General features: G+C 38.8%; 2 protein-coding genes across 2 annotated transcripts in view; one reads left to right on the plus strand and one right to left on the minus strand.

The window, feature by feature from the left end:
* The window catches only part of LOC138052247 (serine/threonine-protein kinase/endoribonuclease IRE2-like), a 413,063-nt gene that overhangs the window by 50,347 nt on the left and 343,217 nt on the right, over positions 1–19,499 (plus strand). The gene's annotated exons all lie outside the window — the stretch shown is intronic.
* On the minus strand, positions 2,354–18,729 carry LOC138052257 (splicing factor 3B subunit 4-like). The gene is made up of 9 exons (XM_068898654.1): positions 18,680–18,729; positions 13,749–13,832; positions 13,063–13,208; positions 11,638–11,766; positions 10,545–10,725; positions 8,086–8,316; positions 5,898–6,091; positions 4,693–4,900; positions 2,354–3,215 (listed from the first exon to the last, which is right to left on the minus strand). The coding sequence occupies exons 1-9, from the start codon at positions 18,711–18,713 to the stop codon at positions 3,160–3,162; spliced, it is 1,263 nt and encodes a 420-aa protein (XP_068754755.1). The 5' UTR covers positions 18,714–18,729; the 3' UTR covers positions 2,354–3,159.

The raw sequence follows: 19,499 nt of genomic DNA on the forward strand, positions 1-19,499 counted from the left end.
TGGCAACGACCGTTTACGAAAGGGAAATAGGCTGCGCCGCAATCGCATCGTATAGATCAAACAAAACCGCTGGACGCGAAATCACCATGCGGATAAGGAATAAAGCCGCCTCAAGTGCTGACGCATCCATCTTCCTTGTCCACTCACCCGATTCCTCCTTGAGCGCTTCCGCTTTCCATCGAGTTCAACACACTCGACACAGTGGCATTATCTTGGGACGCAGCCTCGCCACTCCCTGTCGCCCCAAAATTCTGAACAGCCTGCAAAACCGTTGACGTTGATGGAGGAGCTTGCTCAGCAGAACCAGTTGAAGAGGCTGTACGGTTTCCTGGACCATAGCTTGGTGTTCGGGGAGGACAGACGCGTGGTCATCACGGAAACGACTTCAACCAAAGTTGGTCAAACTAACAACCTGGAATAATTAACGCAGACTTACATCGCACGCCCGAAGCCTAATGAATATTAATGAGATAGGAATAGAATAAAATAAAATAGAATGCAAAGAATACGAAGAGGGGCACCGATGTTACAGAGTGTCTTAATTAACAGTGATTTTTTTTGTTTAATTATCTAGAGCTCTAGTGAGTCAATACGGTATTTGAAACAACTGAAGGCACCGAGTTATCCCGAAACTGGAAACTGCCAAACACGTTAGATGAACACTGTACCTAAGACGGAAATTACAAAGATAGTTAAAATCCCGCACACTATAGTAACGACATCCTGGAATGCTTAGACCATTTGTAAAAGCAAAAATAGTATCTTAGTTCTCAAACTTACATCGCGAGCAGGGGGAGAATTGAGGCTACCGGTATTTCCTTATCAGGAAACTATGTTTCTCCGTCGCTGAGAACAGGAAAGCAGATCATAAAGGTGCTAACTCGGAATGTCGCTGACATCTGATCTCATCAAAGAGGAAGAATTGTAAACCACCACGAGACTTTGTCATGTGTAGTATCTAAATCCTTAAGGACGGTGCCTCCTAAATCAAAGGTATCTTTGCGCGGTTTACTGAATGTGCGGGAAAAGCAGATCTTAACAAGTGTTATTGAAATCCAAAAGGAAAATTGGGGCTAACCACGCATTTTTCGAAGATAATTAATCAACAATATTTTTAAAGAGCTTTAAAATACAAAGCAATGTATGGCGTTCTTTTCCAAATTGAAGCTTAATCATCTCTGAAAAATGCGTTGTTACCATTAATTTTCTTTTTGGATACCAAGACCACTTGCTAAGTTCTGCTTTCTCCGCGCAAAAATATCCCTGTATTAATAAGCACCGCCGATAGGAAATCCGAGTATCTCGAGATGCGCAAAACGTATGCGCAATAACAAATGTAGGCACCGTCCTTAACCATAAAACGAATAGTAGTCGTCATGTGACGCCGAGTCGGGATTAGACTCCGGACCGCCAAGTGATTTGGCCATTTTCAAAAATATCATAGTAATCTTTGCTTGCTCTAAAAGTTTGCCATTGTTTTTATTTTCTCTTGGGTCTTTCCATGTTTGCCCTCCAAAATTTGGCATCAGCATTGTTTCCAGTTTCTCGTGGGACCATTTTAAGTCCCAAGAGAAAATAAAAACAATGCTTAATAAGCAAAATTCTGGAAGGCAAACAATGAGTATTATGGTATTTTTGGAAGTGGCCTATTCATCGTAAACCGAAAATAAAATGCACTACGGCAGGGATCCGTTTCAAAACAATTATTCATAAAATCTGGGCCGTTAAAGTGCTACTATGACCAAAAGATCGATTTTCTTTTTCTTTGGATTTCAAAACTATGTCAACTAAACAGTAAGTGACCCAAGTTTTAAGCCTTGATTTAAAAAAGTCACCTGTTTATTTTAACTGGAATTTTCCTATTTCACGGAGAGCCATTACTAACTTTGGAGTCTTGAGAGAGCATTTGAGAGAGCTGGATCGAGGAGAAAATGACATCAAAGACTCAATGGTTTAAGAATGCAATGCGTGTGTACGCGGCTCAATTAAATATGCAGCACGAGAGTTTCGGGCTTTCAGACTTTCAAACTCGTGTTTTGCATATATAATAAGCTGCGTTTACACGCTGAAATTTTAAGCTAGTGAGTCAATGACGTCACTTTTCCCTAGATCCCCCTCTGATGTCCAATCGATCAGTTTGGGACGTGAGTAATGGCGGATCTTGAAGTCCAAAACTTATGCTTGAAGTAAACAACCTTTAAATAAAAATCAAAGCTCAAAATTTTGCCAGTCAAGTGAAAAGCAATCACACCTTCAAAATCTGAAGAAAAAAAGGAAGTGATTTTTTTATCACAGTAGCACTTTAGTTAAAGAACCTGCACATTGTTCGATGAAAGAAGGGCAAGAGCACCGATGTGGTAGTTAGTACCTGTTGTCAGAATCGTGTCTACATGGCGCGGCTAAAAGGATCGAAAACCATCTTTTTACAATGAAAAAAAATAACAAGCACCAAATACACTGTTACAGGGCAAATAAACTGTCTTCTAACTGGTCTTTTGAGGTTCTTCAGTAGCATTTACTTCAAGTTCGCATTTAAACACAAAAATGCAAAAACGTACGTATTAGCACTAGAAAAATACGCAAAAAAGACGGTGAAGTCAATCTACAGCACAGACATTTTTGAGTGACAGACGACACCCGGGAGTGTGGGGTTTCTTGTCTTTTCGCATGCCTTGAAACCATCGTTTGTGTTCGGCTAAGGGTCTTTCAGTGTAGAGAAAGTTTGTTTGAAAACTTCGCCGAAACCACTTCCGGTTGCAATCCCTGGCTCAGAACGTTTCTACTAAAGTTCCCTTAACGAAAAGAATCTTGATTGAATAATACATGTACTTAAAATATAGCTTAATTTAAGACTAACGCACAATGTACATGCATGAAAACAGTTCGAAGCAATAAAAATGTACAGAACGATTTATTTACTAGGAGACCGGAGAGACCTCTATCTTCTTTTCTCTGAAGAGAATGCAGCCTTCATTGCATTTTCGACAAGGGTATATATTTTCCTTGAAATACTGTATGATCTGGCCTTCCGTGTATTTGTCAATATGATTTCAAGACGCATTAAACATTAAAATGCCCATCAAATCCGCTTCCATCCGTTATAGTTGTCAAGTAACTGACGTGCGCGTCTATTTCATGTCCCTCAATCCGCTTCCGTTCTTAGCGGGGTGGGGGCGGAGGGGCAAACCTTGGCGGCCCACCAGGTGGCATGGGACCTAGGAAGAAACCATGACGTTTTTATATAAATAACATTTCAGTAGAAAGGTTTCGCATTAAATAACAGCTACTGTAGGAAAATATTAATCTTTAATAGAAGGTTAGAGATACTAAAACAAACTTTTGTGCGACTTCCGAGAGGCACAAAACATCATGGAATTCTCAATTTGCACGCTATTCTGTTGAAAGACATTTTATTTTTCATCTAACGTACACCAAAAGTTGTTTCAGAAAATATCACTCACGCTGCGATAAGTGCGGTAATTTATCTTTCAAAGGCAATACAGTGAAGACTACTTGATACTTCTTTTTGATATTTAGACGAGACTGCTTACTCGCAAACAACTGGGGGACTGAGAGCGATTAAGGACAGCGATATAGAATAGTTTACATTAAAAAAAAAGAGGATTTGGCTGAAAAGTGATATTTCGTTTCAAATGGGATAGATTTTTTACTTCTTTTAGGAGTCTCCCGAAAATCACAAAAACGTGGCAGTCCAGGGTTCTCAACAGGATTTGAAGGCGTCTGCTGAACCTTAAGTAGGCGGCTGTGACAAATCGAGGAGCCGTGAAAAGTCGAAACTAGGGAGGTCCGGAGGCATGCTCCCCCTGAAGGTTTTGAAATATTGAATCTCAGAAATGCAATTTCCAGCCTTTTGGGCGTCAAATTGAAAAATATTTACAATACGTTTCTTACGTTTCTTTAATTTAATTTTCATTTTAATTTTTGGAATTGAACTATTTCACCGTGAAGGGCTGGGCTCAAGTGACCGTCGCATACCCGGATGTTGACGTAATTGAAACAAGATGGTTGTCACGTTGCGGTTTTTTTATCACATCGTACAAGATATGACAAGAGAAAAGCAAGCAGGACGTAAAGTAAACGGCTTTATATCCCAAAGTACGCGGAGATCAATCGCCTGGTGCCGCCTTCTATTGGGAACCCTGGGCAGTTATGTAAATAGCCCTTATTAACGATAGCGGCCATGTTGGTTTTCAAATTGTCATGCAAATTAGACATGTGTTATGCTGGGCGGCAAACTTTGGAATAAAGGCAAGTTGCGGAAAATCGGCGCGTCGAAATATTGAATTAACATTGCTAAAAGTACATTTTAGAATCTGGAATTAAGTACCTTTTATAATAATTTTATATCTTTTGATTGCCTGCGACATTTTGACTTTCTACTTCGTTATCTGCTAATTTTTCAGTAAAAAAAAATCGAAGTAACTTGTGCAAGCATTCTTTTTTACTACTTAGGTGATAAACATTCAATGAACATGAAACAAATCATCTGTGTGGCTAAGATGTTCGTTATAACCTCTCGAACTTGTGTTGTTTGCCCCCTCAGAAGTGTGTAGCTAATTTGCATGATAATAGCAAATCCAACATGGCGGCTATCGTGAATAAGGTCTATTAACACGAATGTTACTTGCCCAGAAGAGTACAAAACATAACACAGTAACCATGGTCACTTACCACCAGGAGGCATCATTCTGATGGGTGTCTGCATCAAGGGTGGTGGTCCTGGCATATTTGGCATTCCTCTGGGTGGTGGTCCCATGTCGTGCGGCGGCATCGGCGGCCTGCCACCGGTACCAGGGGGAGGAGGATGGAATGGCATTAGAGGTCGGGGTGGAATGCCCCCACTGGGATGGTCTGGGGGAGGACCTTGGCCAGGAGGAGGCTGCCAAATGAAACGGCAAAAAAACTTAATATCGTATCATTATCATTAATGACAGCATTAGTTTTATGAGAACCCACAAACGTTTTTTCCGCTTTTTTCATTGAACAATGAGTACAAAAATTTTATTCCAGCCAAAAAAGTTGCTATTTAAATAAAAAAGTCTCTTTTTAAAATACTTTTGGTAAAACTTTTCTGTCACGTTAAATTCTAACTGCAATTAACGCCCCAAACAATCTGACAGATTCTTATGTATTTTGCTCTGAGTGCCTTATGAGCTCTTTCAGAGAAAACTACAGATTGAAGAGGCTCTGAAATATATACATGTGGGGATTGATTTTTTGTTGCGTGGACAAATTGAAATCATGTATAGAAAAATAAAATTGGCCCCCAATTAAAAGAAGGAAAGCTTGACACTAAACTATCACCTTCTAGAACATTTCAAGTTGTTTCAGAATCTGCCAACCTCCATGTGAAAAAAAACCAGCCCTTTCCATTGAAGGTCACATGAAAACCCAGAGATGATATTTCAGCATCCTTTAATGAGAGTGCCTTCGCACTGTCACCTAAAGGAATTTGCGTTTACTTCACATAAAAAAACTCAGCAGCAGTATAGACCGATTGCATAAATGGCGGCCAAAAATGTACTCTTTTGTTTATGTGCTAATTAGACTCACTAGCCTCGCTCTCGAACGACATTTCTATTGTGTTTTGTCCATGCAAACGAGGCTAGCGAGTCTAATTAGCAAAGAAACAAAATAATACGTTTTTGGCTGCCATTTATGCTATCGGTCTATATCAATGACAAAAGTTCAGCGAAAAACTCCATAAAACAAGGTCCTTTCATACGGGTTAAGAATAACTATTATATCCCGTAAATATTCTGGTTTCAAATTCACCAGAAAAAATTGCCAGCAACAAAATGTTACATTCTGAATTAATAAAACTTCTTTAAGATTTGTATCCCATTAGAAATTGAACAATAATTATTATTTCTTACCTGCGGTGGGGGCATGTGGGGTGGTACAGGTGGAAACTGTCCTCCCATGGGGGGAGGCGGAGGTGGTGGGGGCATTTGACCACCGGGGGGGGGTGGTGGGGGAGGTTGCTGATCGGGGTGTTGTCCTGGTGGCGGAGGCATTCCAGGGATTCCAGGGAAACCTGGTGGTGGCATCATTCCTGGTGGAGGCATACCTACAAGTCAACCGAGGAAAAAGGAAGGTGTAGTAGTGAATTCAATAGGAAACAATTGTTATTTTCATTGCAAAACAAATATTAATTTTTTTCAAAATCCTTTGGGACATCCAAGCCCCAGATGGGATTTGAACCCACGAACCTCCGAACCTCCGAGATGTAGTACCGATGCTCTAACCACTGAGCTACTGGAAACTTTGTGGGGAGGGTGAAATGTGGGTATTGACTACGACTGCATCACGCAGTCACATATTCCAATTCACAGAGTCTCCAGTAGCTGAGTGGTTAGAGCATAGGTTCAAGATCACGGAGGGTCGTGGGTTCAAATTCCATCTGGGGTTCGGATTTTTCCGAGTTCTCATTTGACAATGCATACATTACAGTGTCATATCTTTAATGCACTTCTCATCTTAATATCTTGGGTGAGAATCCTTTCACTGCCATTTAACACCCAAACAACATTGAAGGCCTAATTCGCTACTTATGTCCACAAATACATACAATTAGATGCAAGCCCAATTTTGAGATTCAAACATAAAGTGTCTTGATCAAGTCTACGTATTTGCTACAGTATACCTACAGGCTACACTTGTATTTCCAGTTAAGGTAAGAGTTACCTTAAATGGTGGCATCATTTTAGATTGGGGTAATAGGCTAGTTTCAAATTGTGCAGAAACAAAAGAACAGAGTCGAGGTTCGGGGAATAATTAGCATTTTGTATTGTTCAGAACAAAGGAAAATGCAAATTATTCCCCTGAACCTCGACTCTGTTATTTTGTTGCTGCAAAATTCGAAACTAGCCTATTGCGACTGCTTAGTTAACTTTTCTTGAGCAGCAAAGTTTAGGGGACACTTCGTGATAGCAGAGAGCTTAAAGCAACGACAACGGCGACGGCAACGAGTACGTCACAAATTTGCATATTTAGTGGTCAAATACAATAGCTTTGCACACTCTGCACGTTCATTTTTCATTTTTGTCCATTTCTTTGCCGTCGTCTGTGAAACAAAAGCGTGAAATAGCCAAATTTGAGGTTTTAGGAGAACGTCAGTACATGGGAGAAAAATTTCATTTTTTCCCCTAAATTAAGCGCCGCTCGTAGCGGTTTCATTGCTGAGGGACTGCTACACCTTTGTCATATTATAAAGCTTGAAATAGTCTCGAAGTGATTGCAATAACGTGAATTTACGATTTCAGATAACGTTCTCGTTGCCGTTCCCGTCGTCGTTGCTAAAGCTCCCTAACAACGTCAAATGAAAAAAAACCGAGGTTTTCGGGAGAACGTCGGCTCTTAAGGATATTCCATTTTCTCCCCTAAATTAAGCGTGACTTATATCGGTTTCATACTTGAGAGGCTCCCAGCTTGGAATAGTCGCGAAGTGATTATAACATGAATTTATGTTTTGACATGACGTTCTCGTTGCCGATTCTGTTGTCGTTGCTAAAGCTCCCAACGAACTGAATTCTCGACATCACGTTGAAGTTGCAGAAAGAGCAAGGGGACACCCTTGTGATGTTTATCAAAATTAGCACTGCCAATGCACTTCTGTACATTTGCAGTCCGGTTATAAAAACTGATGACCAGGAGAATGTCAAATTAAAGTGATGCTTTTGTCTGTCTTAACACCGGTACGGCACAAAGAAGACAATGCTTGCAAAAACATTATCACAAATAGCGGGCAAACTCAAGTGGATGGTTCATTTGTCACTTATGTTCTTTAAACATTTTTACGAGGTAATTAACAAAATAATAAAGAGGTGTCGCCTGTGATCTGTTCTGTTCTAACGCACGCTGGAAGGGGAAGTAGCATGAAAGAAGTGTTGGGGAAACACGTGACATAGTGATGCGTTTTCCCTGCTTCTTGAAACTTTATTGTAATTTGACTTTTCCTATGATTCATTACCAAAGGAAATGCACAGATTGGTCCAATCCCATGCACCACAAGTAACCAGATCAAAAGATATTAGGAATATATGCGCAACAGTTTTCTTTTACCTGGAGGAGGCATGCCAGGTGGAACAGGAGGGAATGGAGGGCCACCAGGTGGGGGCGGCATTGCAGGTACACCAGGAGCAGGGTGTGGTACAGGTATTGTCATGACTGGAGGTGGTACCATGGCTGGAGCTGGTGGTGGTACGGCGGCTGCAGGAGTTGGAGGTGCATCTGCAAAGAGTTGATGTGGTCTGTCTGCTTGGGCAAGAGGATTCTGCGCTGCCAGGAGACGCTCTGTGGATTACAAGGTAACAATTCAATGAACGTGTACCGAGCCAGATCATCTCAACTCTCTTCAAAAGCAAATCCAAGTGCAACATTTTGAAACGAACCTTAGTTTGCTATGGTAACTGATCAAACTATTATTACTAAAAAATGAACCATACAGAAATCATAAACAAATGCACACAGCCCAAGAACTAAAAACTATTCACGATAGAGCGAGTTTCAATTGAGTGTCGTAAAACCAAAACCAAAGTAATTACTTTGGCCAATCAAAAAGGACTGAGACAATCCGGCAAACCAATCAAAACTCGAAGTAATTACACGTAGCCGACACAAAGCGCGGGAAAATGTGCACGCGTGAGCCACGATTGGTTTTAGTTTCACTTCTGATTGGTTGAAAAATGGCGCGAGAACTTTGCACCAATCAATGAGTGAAGTAATCATAAACCAAAGTAATTATCTTATTACTTTCGACACTCAATTGAAAACCGCTCTAGCCGCCATGTTAAATTTGCTATTATCATGCAAATTAGCTACACACTTCTGAGGGGGCAAATAAAACAAGTTTGAGAGGATATAACGAACATCTTAGCCACACAGATGATTTGTTTCATGTTCATTGAATGTTTATCACCTACGTAGTAAAACAGAATGCTTGCACAAGTTACTTCGACTTTTTTACTGAAAAATATAGCAGATAACGAAGTAGAAAGTCAAAATGTCGGAAGCAATCAAAAGATATAAAATTGTTATAAAAGGTACTTAATTCTAAATTCTAAAATGTACTTTTAGCAATGTTAATTCAATATTTCGACGTGCCGATTTTCCGCAATTTGCCTTTATTCCAATGTTTGCCCCCCAGCATAACACATGGCTAATTTGCATGGCAATTTGAAAACCAACTTGGCCGCTATCGTGAATAAGGGCTATTGCCTAAGTTTAAGTATTGTATATTTGCCCAAATGCAGAGAAAAGTGGTAACCATGAAATACACTGTACACGTGCATGAGTTTAAGCACATGACAATCCAGCGAAAATATCCAGATCCAGAAACAATACTCATATGCACTGTAAGTACAGTAACATGCATGACATGCTTACTGCCTGTTGACATATACAGTATCTAGACCAGTAGTCATACAATCACGGAATTACATAAATACTTAAATATAGTGATTAAGAAGTTAAACGCTAAAAGATTCTTCAAACACATTTAAAAAAGCGAACGACTTTTCGGCGCTACGTTAACGCCATTATCACGTTAAAAAGTGAAAAAAGTATACATGTAAGGTGTAATACGAATATATAAAACATGAAACAATACATAAAATATTTGCAGGTCCTATGGGTATAATTCCCAAGGTAAGAAACAATAAGGAAAAAAGGAAAAAGAGAAAATGTACGGAAATGTCACGTAAAACAGTTTGGTACGAATGGAGTCGGCTTGCGTGTTACGAGAAGGCTTGATGTCCTTTACAGTATGTACAACATCTCGTAGACAAAGCAATCAAACTTGCTGTTACATTTCGTCACAACTTTGAAAAGGTGGTTAGTCTTTGTTCTGTTGTTGCCATGCTGTGCTTCAAGGTGTTTCTCTTAACACGCAAGCCGACTCCATTCGTGCCATAATGGCTTATTAACGTATGCATTATTAATAAGTTTGAGAAAGTCAATTGAAAGTGTTTTTGAATTTGATGTTCTGGTTGCCAGCGCATTACACTTACAGTTTACAGTACCAAATGAATAATGTTTTCTACGTACAGCAGTGAATTTTTGGTAATTGTTTTTTCATTAAATTACCCTGCTATGACAAATATTTTTGCAAGAGTGGTTTTCAATTGAGTGTAGAAAGTAATTAGCGAACGAATTGCTTTGGTTTTGCATTACGTCACTCAATGATTGGTTCAAAGTTCTCACGCCACTTTTTCAACCAATCAGAAGTGAAACCATAACCAATCGTGGCTCGCGCGTGCACATTTTCCCGCGCTTTGTGTCGGCTACGTGTAATTACTTAGAGTTTTGATTGGTTTTACTGGATTGCCTCCGTCCTTTTTGATTGGGCAAAGTGATTACTTTGGTTTTGGTTTTACGATTTACGACACTCGATTGAAACTCGCTCTATTAACAAGATAAAAATTATTAAATTCTGTTGTAACGGGGTCTTTGCTATAACGGACATTTCCACTGTATGTATTGTGCTGAAAAGTAATTTGTAATCATCATGAACTGAACTGCACCTGCTGCTGATCCATGCCTTTCCCCTTTGGATTCTTTCTTAAATGCATAAGAAATTGTGATTGGTCGGTTGCAGAGGTATTGTCCATTCATAGCTTCCATGGCTGCATCAGACGCGTCAAAACTTGCAAAATTGATGAATGCAAAGCCTTTAGAATTGCCTGTCTCAGGATCCCGCATTATCTGCAACCACACGCATTACAAAAATGACAATTGTAACTACTTTGTATTTTTTTTTTTTGGGGGGGGGGGGGCAGGAGTACACAATCATTGCACTCAACGCCACATACTCTTACACATACATATAAACGTGCACATATACATCAAGACCACAGCTCAGTTGTTTGAAAAATATAGTGTTAAACCCTTTCAATCTAAAGAGGGACACTTGTACAGTTTACACTGTCTAATGCCAGATGATTTGTGGTCAATGGAGGCTGGTTCAGGAATCAGGGGTGATACCAATAAGGTGCAACCAAAGGCTCTCCACAAACTAGTAACTACAGAACAAGCATACATGTATGGCTGTAGGTTTCAAAAAATTAATGAGGAGTAAAGCATTTTTAGCAGGCCCAAGCCTGTCAGTGCCTTGGGTGTTTGTCCAAATGACTGCAAGGTTTGCTACATGCGCAGGTTATCACACAGACTTAACTGTATGCAGCACATAAAATAATGGCAAAAAATTAATGTTAAAGCGAAAATGACAGGTAAAATACAGTATTTTATATGCTGCATACAGTTAAGTCTGTGTGATAACCTGCACATGTAGCAAACCTTGCAGTCATTTGGCCAAACACCCAAGGCACTGATAGGCTTGGGCTTGCTAAAAAAGCTTTACCCCTCATTAATTTCTCTGAAACTTACAGCCGTAAGTTCCAAAGCAGATACCATATGAAGACATACAGTCCAGGTCTTACAGGTACTACAGTCTAGCTCAACCATGGAAAGTCCACGAACGGCCTGAGGGAGAGAGACATACACCCACACTCTTTCCACCACCTTTACACACATGTAACATACTAGCAGTTTATAGATGTATATATGCACACTGTACACTCTATCTTATTTACTGTACATGTACATCATTGTATTTACCTTTGGAGTTTGAAGGATGACACCAAAAGCACTAAATGTGTCATAAAGCAATTTTTCATCAATTTCTGGATCAAGATTTCCAATGAAAATGTTTGCACCAACATCCAGGTTCTTGTTATGAGCAGACGCCTGGAAAAGAAAAATAGTTGTCTAAAGCAAGTACTTGGTATGACTCACACACACGTACATTGTATGTTTGCACTGAAAGCTTCCTCGTCCAACCAAAGACACATTTCATTCATTCCTTCATTCATTCACCAGCTTGATGCTGATATGATTGTGCACATGTACAACAAATGGCCGGCAGTCATGTCATAATTAATTTTGGATGTGTGCGCTGTCAGTCTGACCAAATGAAGAACAACCCTCTTACATTACATGGGCAAGGTAAGACATCGCATTGGGAAACCAACCATGCCAACTGGAAACATTCACTATTGTTACCCACAATTCAATGCCTTTAACGGGGAAGGCCATGTGCATTTGCAAGTTTTTCAGCATTGTTTGCCAATCAAATACTGGACTTCCTCCACATGTACTGTACAGTACTGCTCAGAAATACATTAGCCAAAATATGCGCACGATACGCGTAAACATGTAAATATACGTACATTCGCGTGTTAATATACGCGTATATGCATATACCGATATACATGTACGCGTCTGCCTCATTAGCTTGCTTACTGTTTTGCTTATTGTTCTAAAGAATACATGTAGCTTGCAAGCACTAAAATAGAAACGACTACGAACTACATGAGGATATACACTTTCACAGATTTTTGCCGAAAAAGATCAGCATATTAAAACTGATGTTTGTATCCACAATGCTATGTTACCAAAATACAGTAATCTTGGCAAAGGTTACATTTGTTGTTGTCAATCATTGTTCTTTCATTCATAATAAACTCTTAATGAAAATACATGTTGTTTTTAAAGTCATGAAATGGGCAAATTGAGTACTTCCACCTACATGTAGTGACCAAGACTGCTTTTATCACCAATGGAGTTGGCCTTGGCTGCAAAAGAGTTTCCCTGGCCCCGATGGTTGTCATCGTACCCAAAACCATTACTTGTCTCTTTTCTCAGTATCTCCGGTACTTGCAGCACTTCACTAGCCATTTGTAACTTCAACATGTACATTGCAGTTGTAACAATGTAACATGTACATTGTAGTTGCTATTGGTGACTTTTGGTTATTATGTATTATGTAGTCTGGGGTGCTACCTTTTGAGCAACTAACTATTGCACCTTATTTCTCTGAATGATTATTGCATGTCTCATACAAAGAAAGAAGGCAATTTAACTTTTACCCTTTAAATGACAGTTTGTATCATGTATAGTGTACATGTTGCTCCAGTTTTTGTGTAAAAACCTGAAACCTCTAGCTGTTTACTACTAAGAACACACGTCTAGTGCAAACTGTACCTTATTCACTCTGATTGGTTTGCCATATACTTTTATCATGTTCATAACTTTGATTGCATAATCAGCATCCTCTTCACCAAGAAACTCAACAAATCCATAGCCTTGATGCAGTTGGGTAATGCGATCTTTAGGCATGTGGACATTCACTGAGATAAAAAGAATTCCATACAACATCACAATAGAATCCAGAAACACCATTATTGCCCAAAGTATAGAAATAGTTGCAAGTTACAAGTGATTTTTTTAAAACCAGTTTTCCTTTATTTTTCTAATCTTAAAATTTCAGCAAACACACCTTCATCCTGTTAAAGTTCAATTTAGTCAATAAATCATTGCTGTCAACAGAAGGGGTGCTTCGACTACATGGACAAAATGCAGTTTTAACAGTCAGGATCTGGAAGATTCTCTAGTACCCTGGTTTGCTTTGGCTAAGCAACTGTTAAGCAATCAGGATCAAGTTATTGTGCCCTCTTGATAATAAAAAGTGATTAAGGAAAAATGCCCTGCATCTCAGACAAACAGCATTCAGTAATTTTGCCTCATACAGTAATGTGATAAAAATTATTTAGCACATGGTTCGAAACAAAATCGATTTAAGTGTAGCAAACAATGAATCAGTTTTGGAATAATTATGCATGTACATGTACATGCAACATTAAAATGTTTACAATAAGTGACACACTAACCAACAGGCCCTCCTTGAAGGAAAAGTTCCCACAGAAGAGTTTCATTTACTTTTTCATCTAATCCTCCAACATATATTGTAGCATCTGAACAAAAAGAAGAAAAAGAAAACATTCATTTGCTGCACACATCCTGTTCTATGCCACCAGCTCATTCCACAGGTTATCACAACAATTAACTACCAGTAATTTGAAAAGTACATGTATTAACTCAAACTACATTGAGCTTAAAAAAGTTTTTTTCCACTTACCATTAACAAAAACTTTTAATACAAATTTTCATGACTACAGTGTACAATGTACATTGTAGAAATGACACCAGTTGTAGTCAAAGGGTGGATGGCACAGTGTCCATTGGGTAAATCACAATCAGTCAGATTTGATGGCACTTATCCACTGGATAGGAATTTACACAATAGGTTTAATAAACTATATATTTACCCTTATACAATAAATCAGTTCTTAATACAGTACACGTAAATGTAAAGCAAATTGTATGAACATGAGTGCATTTCGTGATTTATGGACACGAGTGATGTTTTGAAAGTTCTCAAAATTGCATGAGCCGCAGGCAAGTGCAATTTGAGAACGTTCAAAACATCCTAAGTGACCATAAATCATGAAATGCATGAGCAAGCTCATGCCATTTTTTCTTTATTATTATACTCCACAAAATTACTCCATCCATGATCACTTTTTCCATAGCAACTTCCATGTTTTTAAAACTCTATAACCTCTTTTGTACTCAACAACTTATTTATGCAATTCTTCATTGACCAACGAGAAACAAGACATTCTTTGAGTACATAATTGTTATTATTAATAAGGGGTACTGTTACCTGAAAATAACCATACAATTGGCAGAAACGATGTACCTCTGTAAGCTCCACTACAGTACATGTATATAATATAATTTCGTATCACCTAACTAGTGGATCAATGCAAATCCTTCATTTTCATTGGCTACCCTACTAGAGGACTATTAGTAATAGTCCTCGAGTAGCGAAAAGCGTGACGCTTTCTTTCGTTTTATTCCCAAATAAATATTTCTTCAACCTGAATTTGCTAACTTTGTTATTGCCTTTTTGTCCGACTAGTTGGGTGATACTAAAGCAATTAGACTCTTTGCCTCAAGGGCCACAGCTTTGCCTCATGGGCTATGTGGAAAGTTTGGATCAAGTCCAACGTAGAAGTACGAGAAAAGGTAAGAAATGTTTTTGTGATGAGCCTGCGTCTGTGAGACGACCAGGTATAACACAACGTCACATCTTCATCAAGCTTTTTCAATTTCGCTTAGATTTTCTCACTATTTTCGCTTATATTTCGTACTTCCAAACTTTTGAAGTTCAAGGAATTTAATTTAAACAATTATTCCATTCGCACTTGTTGGATATGAGACTGGTTATAGCCAATTCGGCACTACGTGCCTCATTGGCTATTTACCATCTCATATCCAATGCGCGCACACAGAATAATTGTTAAATAACCTACAGTACATGTACAGTGTAGAGTGTTAGTGGTTGCAAAACTGTATTGGGACGAGTAAGGAGAAAACGAAATTTTAATAAGTTTTCAGAAAACATCCTTCAAGTTCTTGTTAATTAAATACAGGAAAGAAAGAAGTTTTCATGTGTTTAAGACCCTGCAATCTTAAGAAGACCAGTTTTGTTGGTAACCTTACCGTAATGTGGTGGATCTGGCTGTTTTTAGTGAATTGGGAATTTCTTTCATGAACTGCTGGCAACCATACTACTATGAAATTTATAGCGGAGCTGACAGGCACAAAAAGCATGCCAGCAGAGCATCATGGGTAAGACTTTTTTGGAAATCTATCGATGCGAGAAATTTTGGTTATGACATCAGCATACAGTAGGCCCGAAGATTTCCGACTGTCGGGGTGGAGGTGGGGAGGCAGGACAGCCTCTAGGGACACAAGTGTTTGGCCAATTTTCCTTGGCGGGAAATCATGTGGCAGCTCTGCACTTGGCAACCCGCGTTTTTCTGTCAGGAAATCACATAAGTGCAACAGGATAAAGAGCAGGAAAGAGCACGAGAGAAGAGATGACAAAATTTGAGAAATTTAAACAGAGAAAGCCTCGAGAGAAGCCGAGGAAGGAGAAGAAGAGAAAATTTCAATGAAAAACACTGTAGTGTTTTCCTTTGTTTTCCTGTACATGCATTTCATCAGATATAATGAATTATTATTATAACCAAGATCTCTACGCTGTATAAATTTATATTGGATTGCAGTACATTTTTTCTGCAATGAAGCACTTGTAAGCAATGTTTGGGACAGTTTAGGTACTTTTTGGCCAGATACTGCAAAACTTAGAAAAGAGGTTTGATAAGCTCAAACCTGCGATTTGAACCTGGCAAAATCTCCAACAGTGACTGTATTATAACAATCGTTTTGTTGTGCAGTTTGTGGCTGCCTATGGTTGCTTATTTTGGAAAAGAATTCTTCATTACTGTGGCAACTGTCCACACTAAATTAACACTTTCCGATTATAGGCTTTTTACGTGAAATGGATGTCCAGTCATGAGCTGCTTTTTTTGACTGTGAAATTGTTGCTGACAAAGTGAATTACTGCACTTTACATATAGCTTGACTTTTCAATTAGTAATTTTTGCTGTTGTTCTAAACTGAAGAGAGAGGGTGTAAAGATTATCAGTCAAATGGAAAATGATGTGAAAGAGATTACTGTGCATGTAATTTCAGTTTTCGTGGTTGATTAAAATTGTTGGTTATTGTTTGCAAGGCTTGTTTGATTATTGCTGTCAGCTAAGAGGTGTTTGATCACTGAAAACTGTATACACAAATGACAATTAATTTTTTACTTTGTGCAGAAGTATAATTATCTCCATATACACTAAATTTGCTTTCTGGGGTTAGAAACGGGAGCTCCGCTTTTAGGCTTGGCTAAATCTACATATTACATACAGCATTACTTCCTGGGTAAAAGTTGAACACAGTCGAACAATAAAACTCCAAGTGCTACTGTGATTAAAAAATCACTTCCTTTTGTCTTCAGATTTTGGAAGTGTGATTGCTTAACACTTGATTGCCAAAATCTTGAGCTCTGATTTTTATCCAAAGGCTGTTTACTTTGAATGTAAGTTCTGGATTTCACGGTCCGCCATTACTCACATTCCAAACTGACCCATTGGACCTCAGAGGGTTGGATCTGGAGAAAAGTGACGGCATTGACTCAATAGCTTAAAATTTCAGCACGTAAACGCAGCTTATTACATGTATATATGCAATTAAAAACTCTGAAAGTCCAAAACTCCTGTGCTGCATATCAATCCAGCCACGTACACACGCATTGCATTCTTAAACTATTGAGTCTTTGACATCACTTTCTTCTCAATCCAGCTCTCTCAAGATTTTAAAGTTACAATGTACCAATGGTAGACCATTAAAATAAGGAAATTTCCAGTTAAAATAAACAGGTCCCTTTTATATATCAAGGCTTAAAACTTGGGTCACTTACTGTTTAGTTATCATTGCTTTGAAATCAAAAGGAAATAAAAAATGATTTTTTGATCATAGTAGCACTTTCTTTAAAGTAATACTATGATAAAAATATTTTGAAAGAGTGTTTGCTTAACACCTGACTGGCAAAAATTTGAGCCTTGATTTTCATCCTAAGGCTGTTTACTTTCATTGCAAGTTTTGGGTTTCACAATCTGCCATTACTCATGTTCAAAACTGACTGATTGGACCTCAGAGGGTGGGATCTAGGGAAAAATAATGTCATTTACTCACTAGCTACATGTAAGAATTTCAGCGTGTAAATGGAGCCTATTACAGACGTGTGTAAAACACAAGTTTTTAAGTCTGAAAGCACTAAACTCCCATGCTGTATATTAACTCAGCTGCATATACAAACATTGCATTCTTAAACTAGTGAGTGTTTGACGACATTTTCTCCTTTAACCCCCTCTCTCAAGATTTTAAAGCTAGTAATGGTTGACCATTAAATAGGAAAATTCCAGTTAAAATGAACTAAACAGTTGTCTTCTTGAAATCACGGCTTAAGACTTCAGTCACTTAGTGTTTGGGGCTAAAGAAGGGCAAAACATATGACAAAAGAAACCTTTTTACTCAATTATGTGCAAATGGTAAGCCCAGTATTCTGTACATGTAATTATGCTGCTACATGTAACTAATTGCATTTAGCCAGTTGGGGGTTCTTAATCATGTTGTTTCAAGTTTTGAGATAAAGCTAAACTATAGAATTCAGGGCCACTTTTTGTACTTTTTCAGTGGATTGGCGACTCGGCAGTCATTCAAAGTTATTGTGTTAAGTACTCGTTCTTTAATTAAACACTGAATGCCAAGCCACAGAGCCACTCAAAGATATCTCTTACTCCTTCTTAAACAATGAATTTCACTCAATGAACCTTGTTCCTTTCCTGAACACTGACATTTACTGGCAAGCCGCAGAGCCACTGTAGTGATACTTCTTAAAAAATGGCCCTGTATTCTGTAGTTGCTCCAAGGATTACTTTATCAATGCACTTTTACTATGCAGTATAAAAAAATATTTCAGATTGCCGACCAATTTAAAAACTTTGGCGCAATTTCCAGTAAATGGACGCACACCTCATTTTTGGAGTCAAGACAAGTTCACTAAACATTCGAGTCTAACTTTTTCCTTTTCATCGGGTTTAGATTTCACAGTCTACAGATTTCCTTTCAGAGCGAAAGAGACAAATCACCTGAAAACCGAAAATTGCGCTACAAGCACGCTAAAATCTACAGACGATCAAGTGGCGTTGGCAGGGACATTGTTACTAGATGGCACTTCACTTACAACAATTTCAAAGTTCAAGTACTTGGGAAAAGAATGAGTACGAACGTTGTGTACTCTTAAAACCAGAAACACTGATAATGAAAGATCTTTAAAAAGGTAAATACTTCAACAAACCTTGATTTCGTTCAGCTATAGGTCCGGCCGCCATGCTGAATTTCGCAAATCCCCCAGCATCCTTTGCTAATCGTCAAAAGTTACCGCTGCTTCCAAATACAGCCGTATCATGAAAAGCTTCGATACTTGTTGGATGAATGGGGAAGTTTAGTTTCTAAAGAAACTACGGTACTCCGTCGTTGGGAAGTAAACCACTGCAGAAGTGGGTTTACATACTGATTTGATATGGTAAATTGACCAAGTAAAGAATTTTGAAAGCTGGCATTTCGAGCGTTTGCCCTTTGTCAACTTGCGTGTTGATAAGCCACTTCCTATGTTAAATGATCTTTGGGCGTTTTCGGGTGCTACCATGAGCTCATCAAGGGGATCCTCTTTAATATCTCCACTAATTCCTTGAGTTAACCCTTTCCCTTTTAAATTTATTTTTTGAAACAGGTTTTTTTTTTCCCGCAAAAGGTATCATATTTCCCTTGACGCTGATATAGCTCTGTTTTGATTGGCTTTTGCAACAATGGGTGTGCTGAATCTCCCAAGGGAGGCGTTCTATAAATAAGTCCACTTGGGAAAGGGTTAACTCCTTGGCCAAGTATAGAGGTTTTCCTTGATGATGGTACTAGTGCTCTACATCGACATGTTCCAGCACTCGGCAAAGTCCCTTTTTTACTTATGGCTCTTTCTGCTTAGGTGGCCTCATACACCACGAGCCTTGTTAGCTGAGACATCACTGCTACACCGGTCACTTCTGCTGGAGAGGACAGGACGGCCACAAAACCGGGAATTTCATCCCCTACTCTTCTCGAATAGTGTGTGGGTTCTTTAA

The sequence above is a fragment of the Montipora capricornis genome, chromosome 6 (genome assembly GCF_036669925.1).
Source record: "Montipora capricornis isolate CH-2021 chromosome 6, ASM3666992v2, whole genome shotgun sequence".
NCBI lineage: Eukaryota > Metazoa > Cnidaria > Anthozoa > Scleractinia > Acroporidae > Montipora > Montipora capricornis.

What these genes read in the sequence shown, in the direction of transcription:
- LOC138052257 (XM_068898654.1), bottom strand. Translation starts at nt 18,713, where the DNA reads ATGGCGGCCGGACCTATAGCTGAACGAAATCAAG. An exon ending in CCTTCAAGGAGGGCCTGTTG is followed by an intron (nt 13,209 to 13,748) that starts GTTAGTGTGTCA and finishes TTTTTATCTCAG; the next exon opens with TGAATGTCCACATGCCTAAA. An exon ending in AACCAATCAGAGTGAATAAG is followed by an intron (nt 11,767 to 13,062) that starts GTACAGTTTGCA and finishes TTTCTTTTCCAG; the next exon opens with GCGTCTGCTCATAACAAGAA.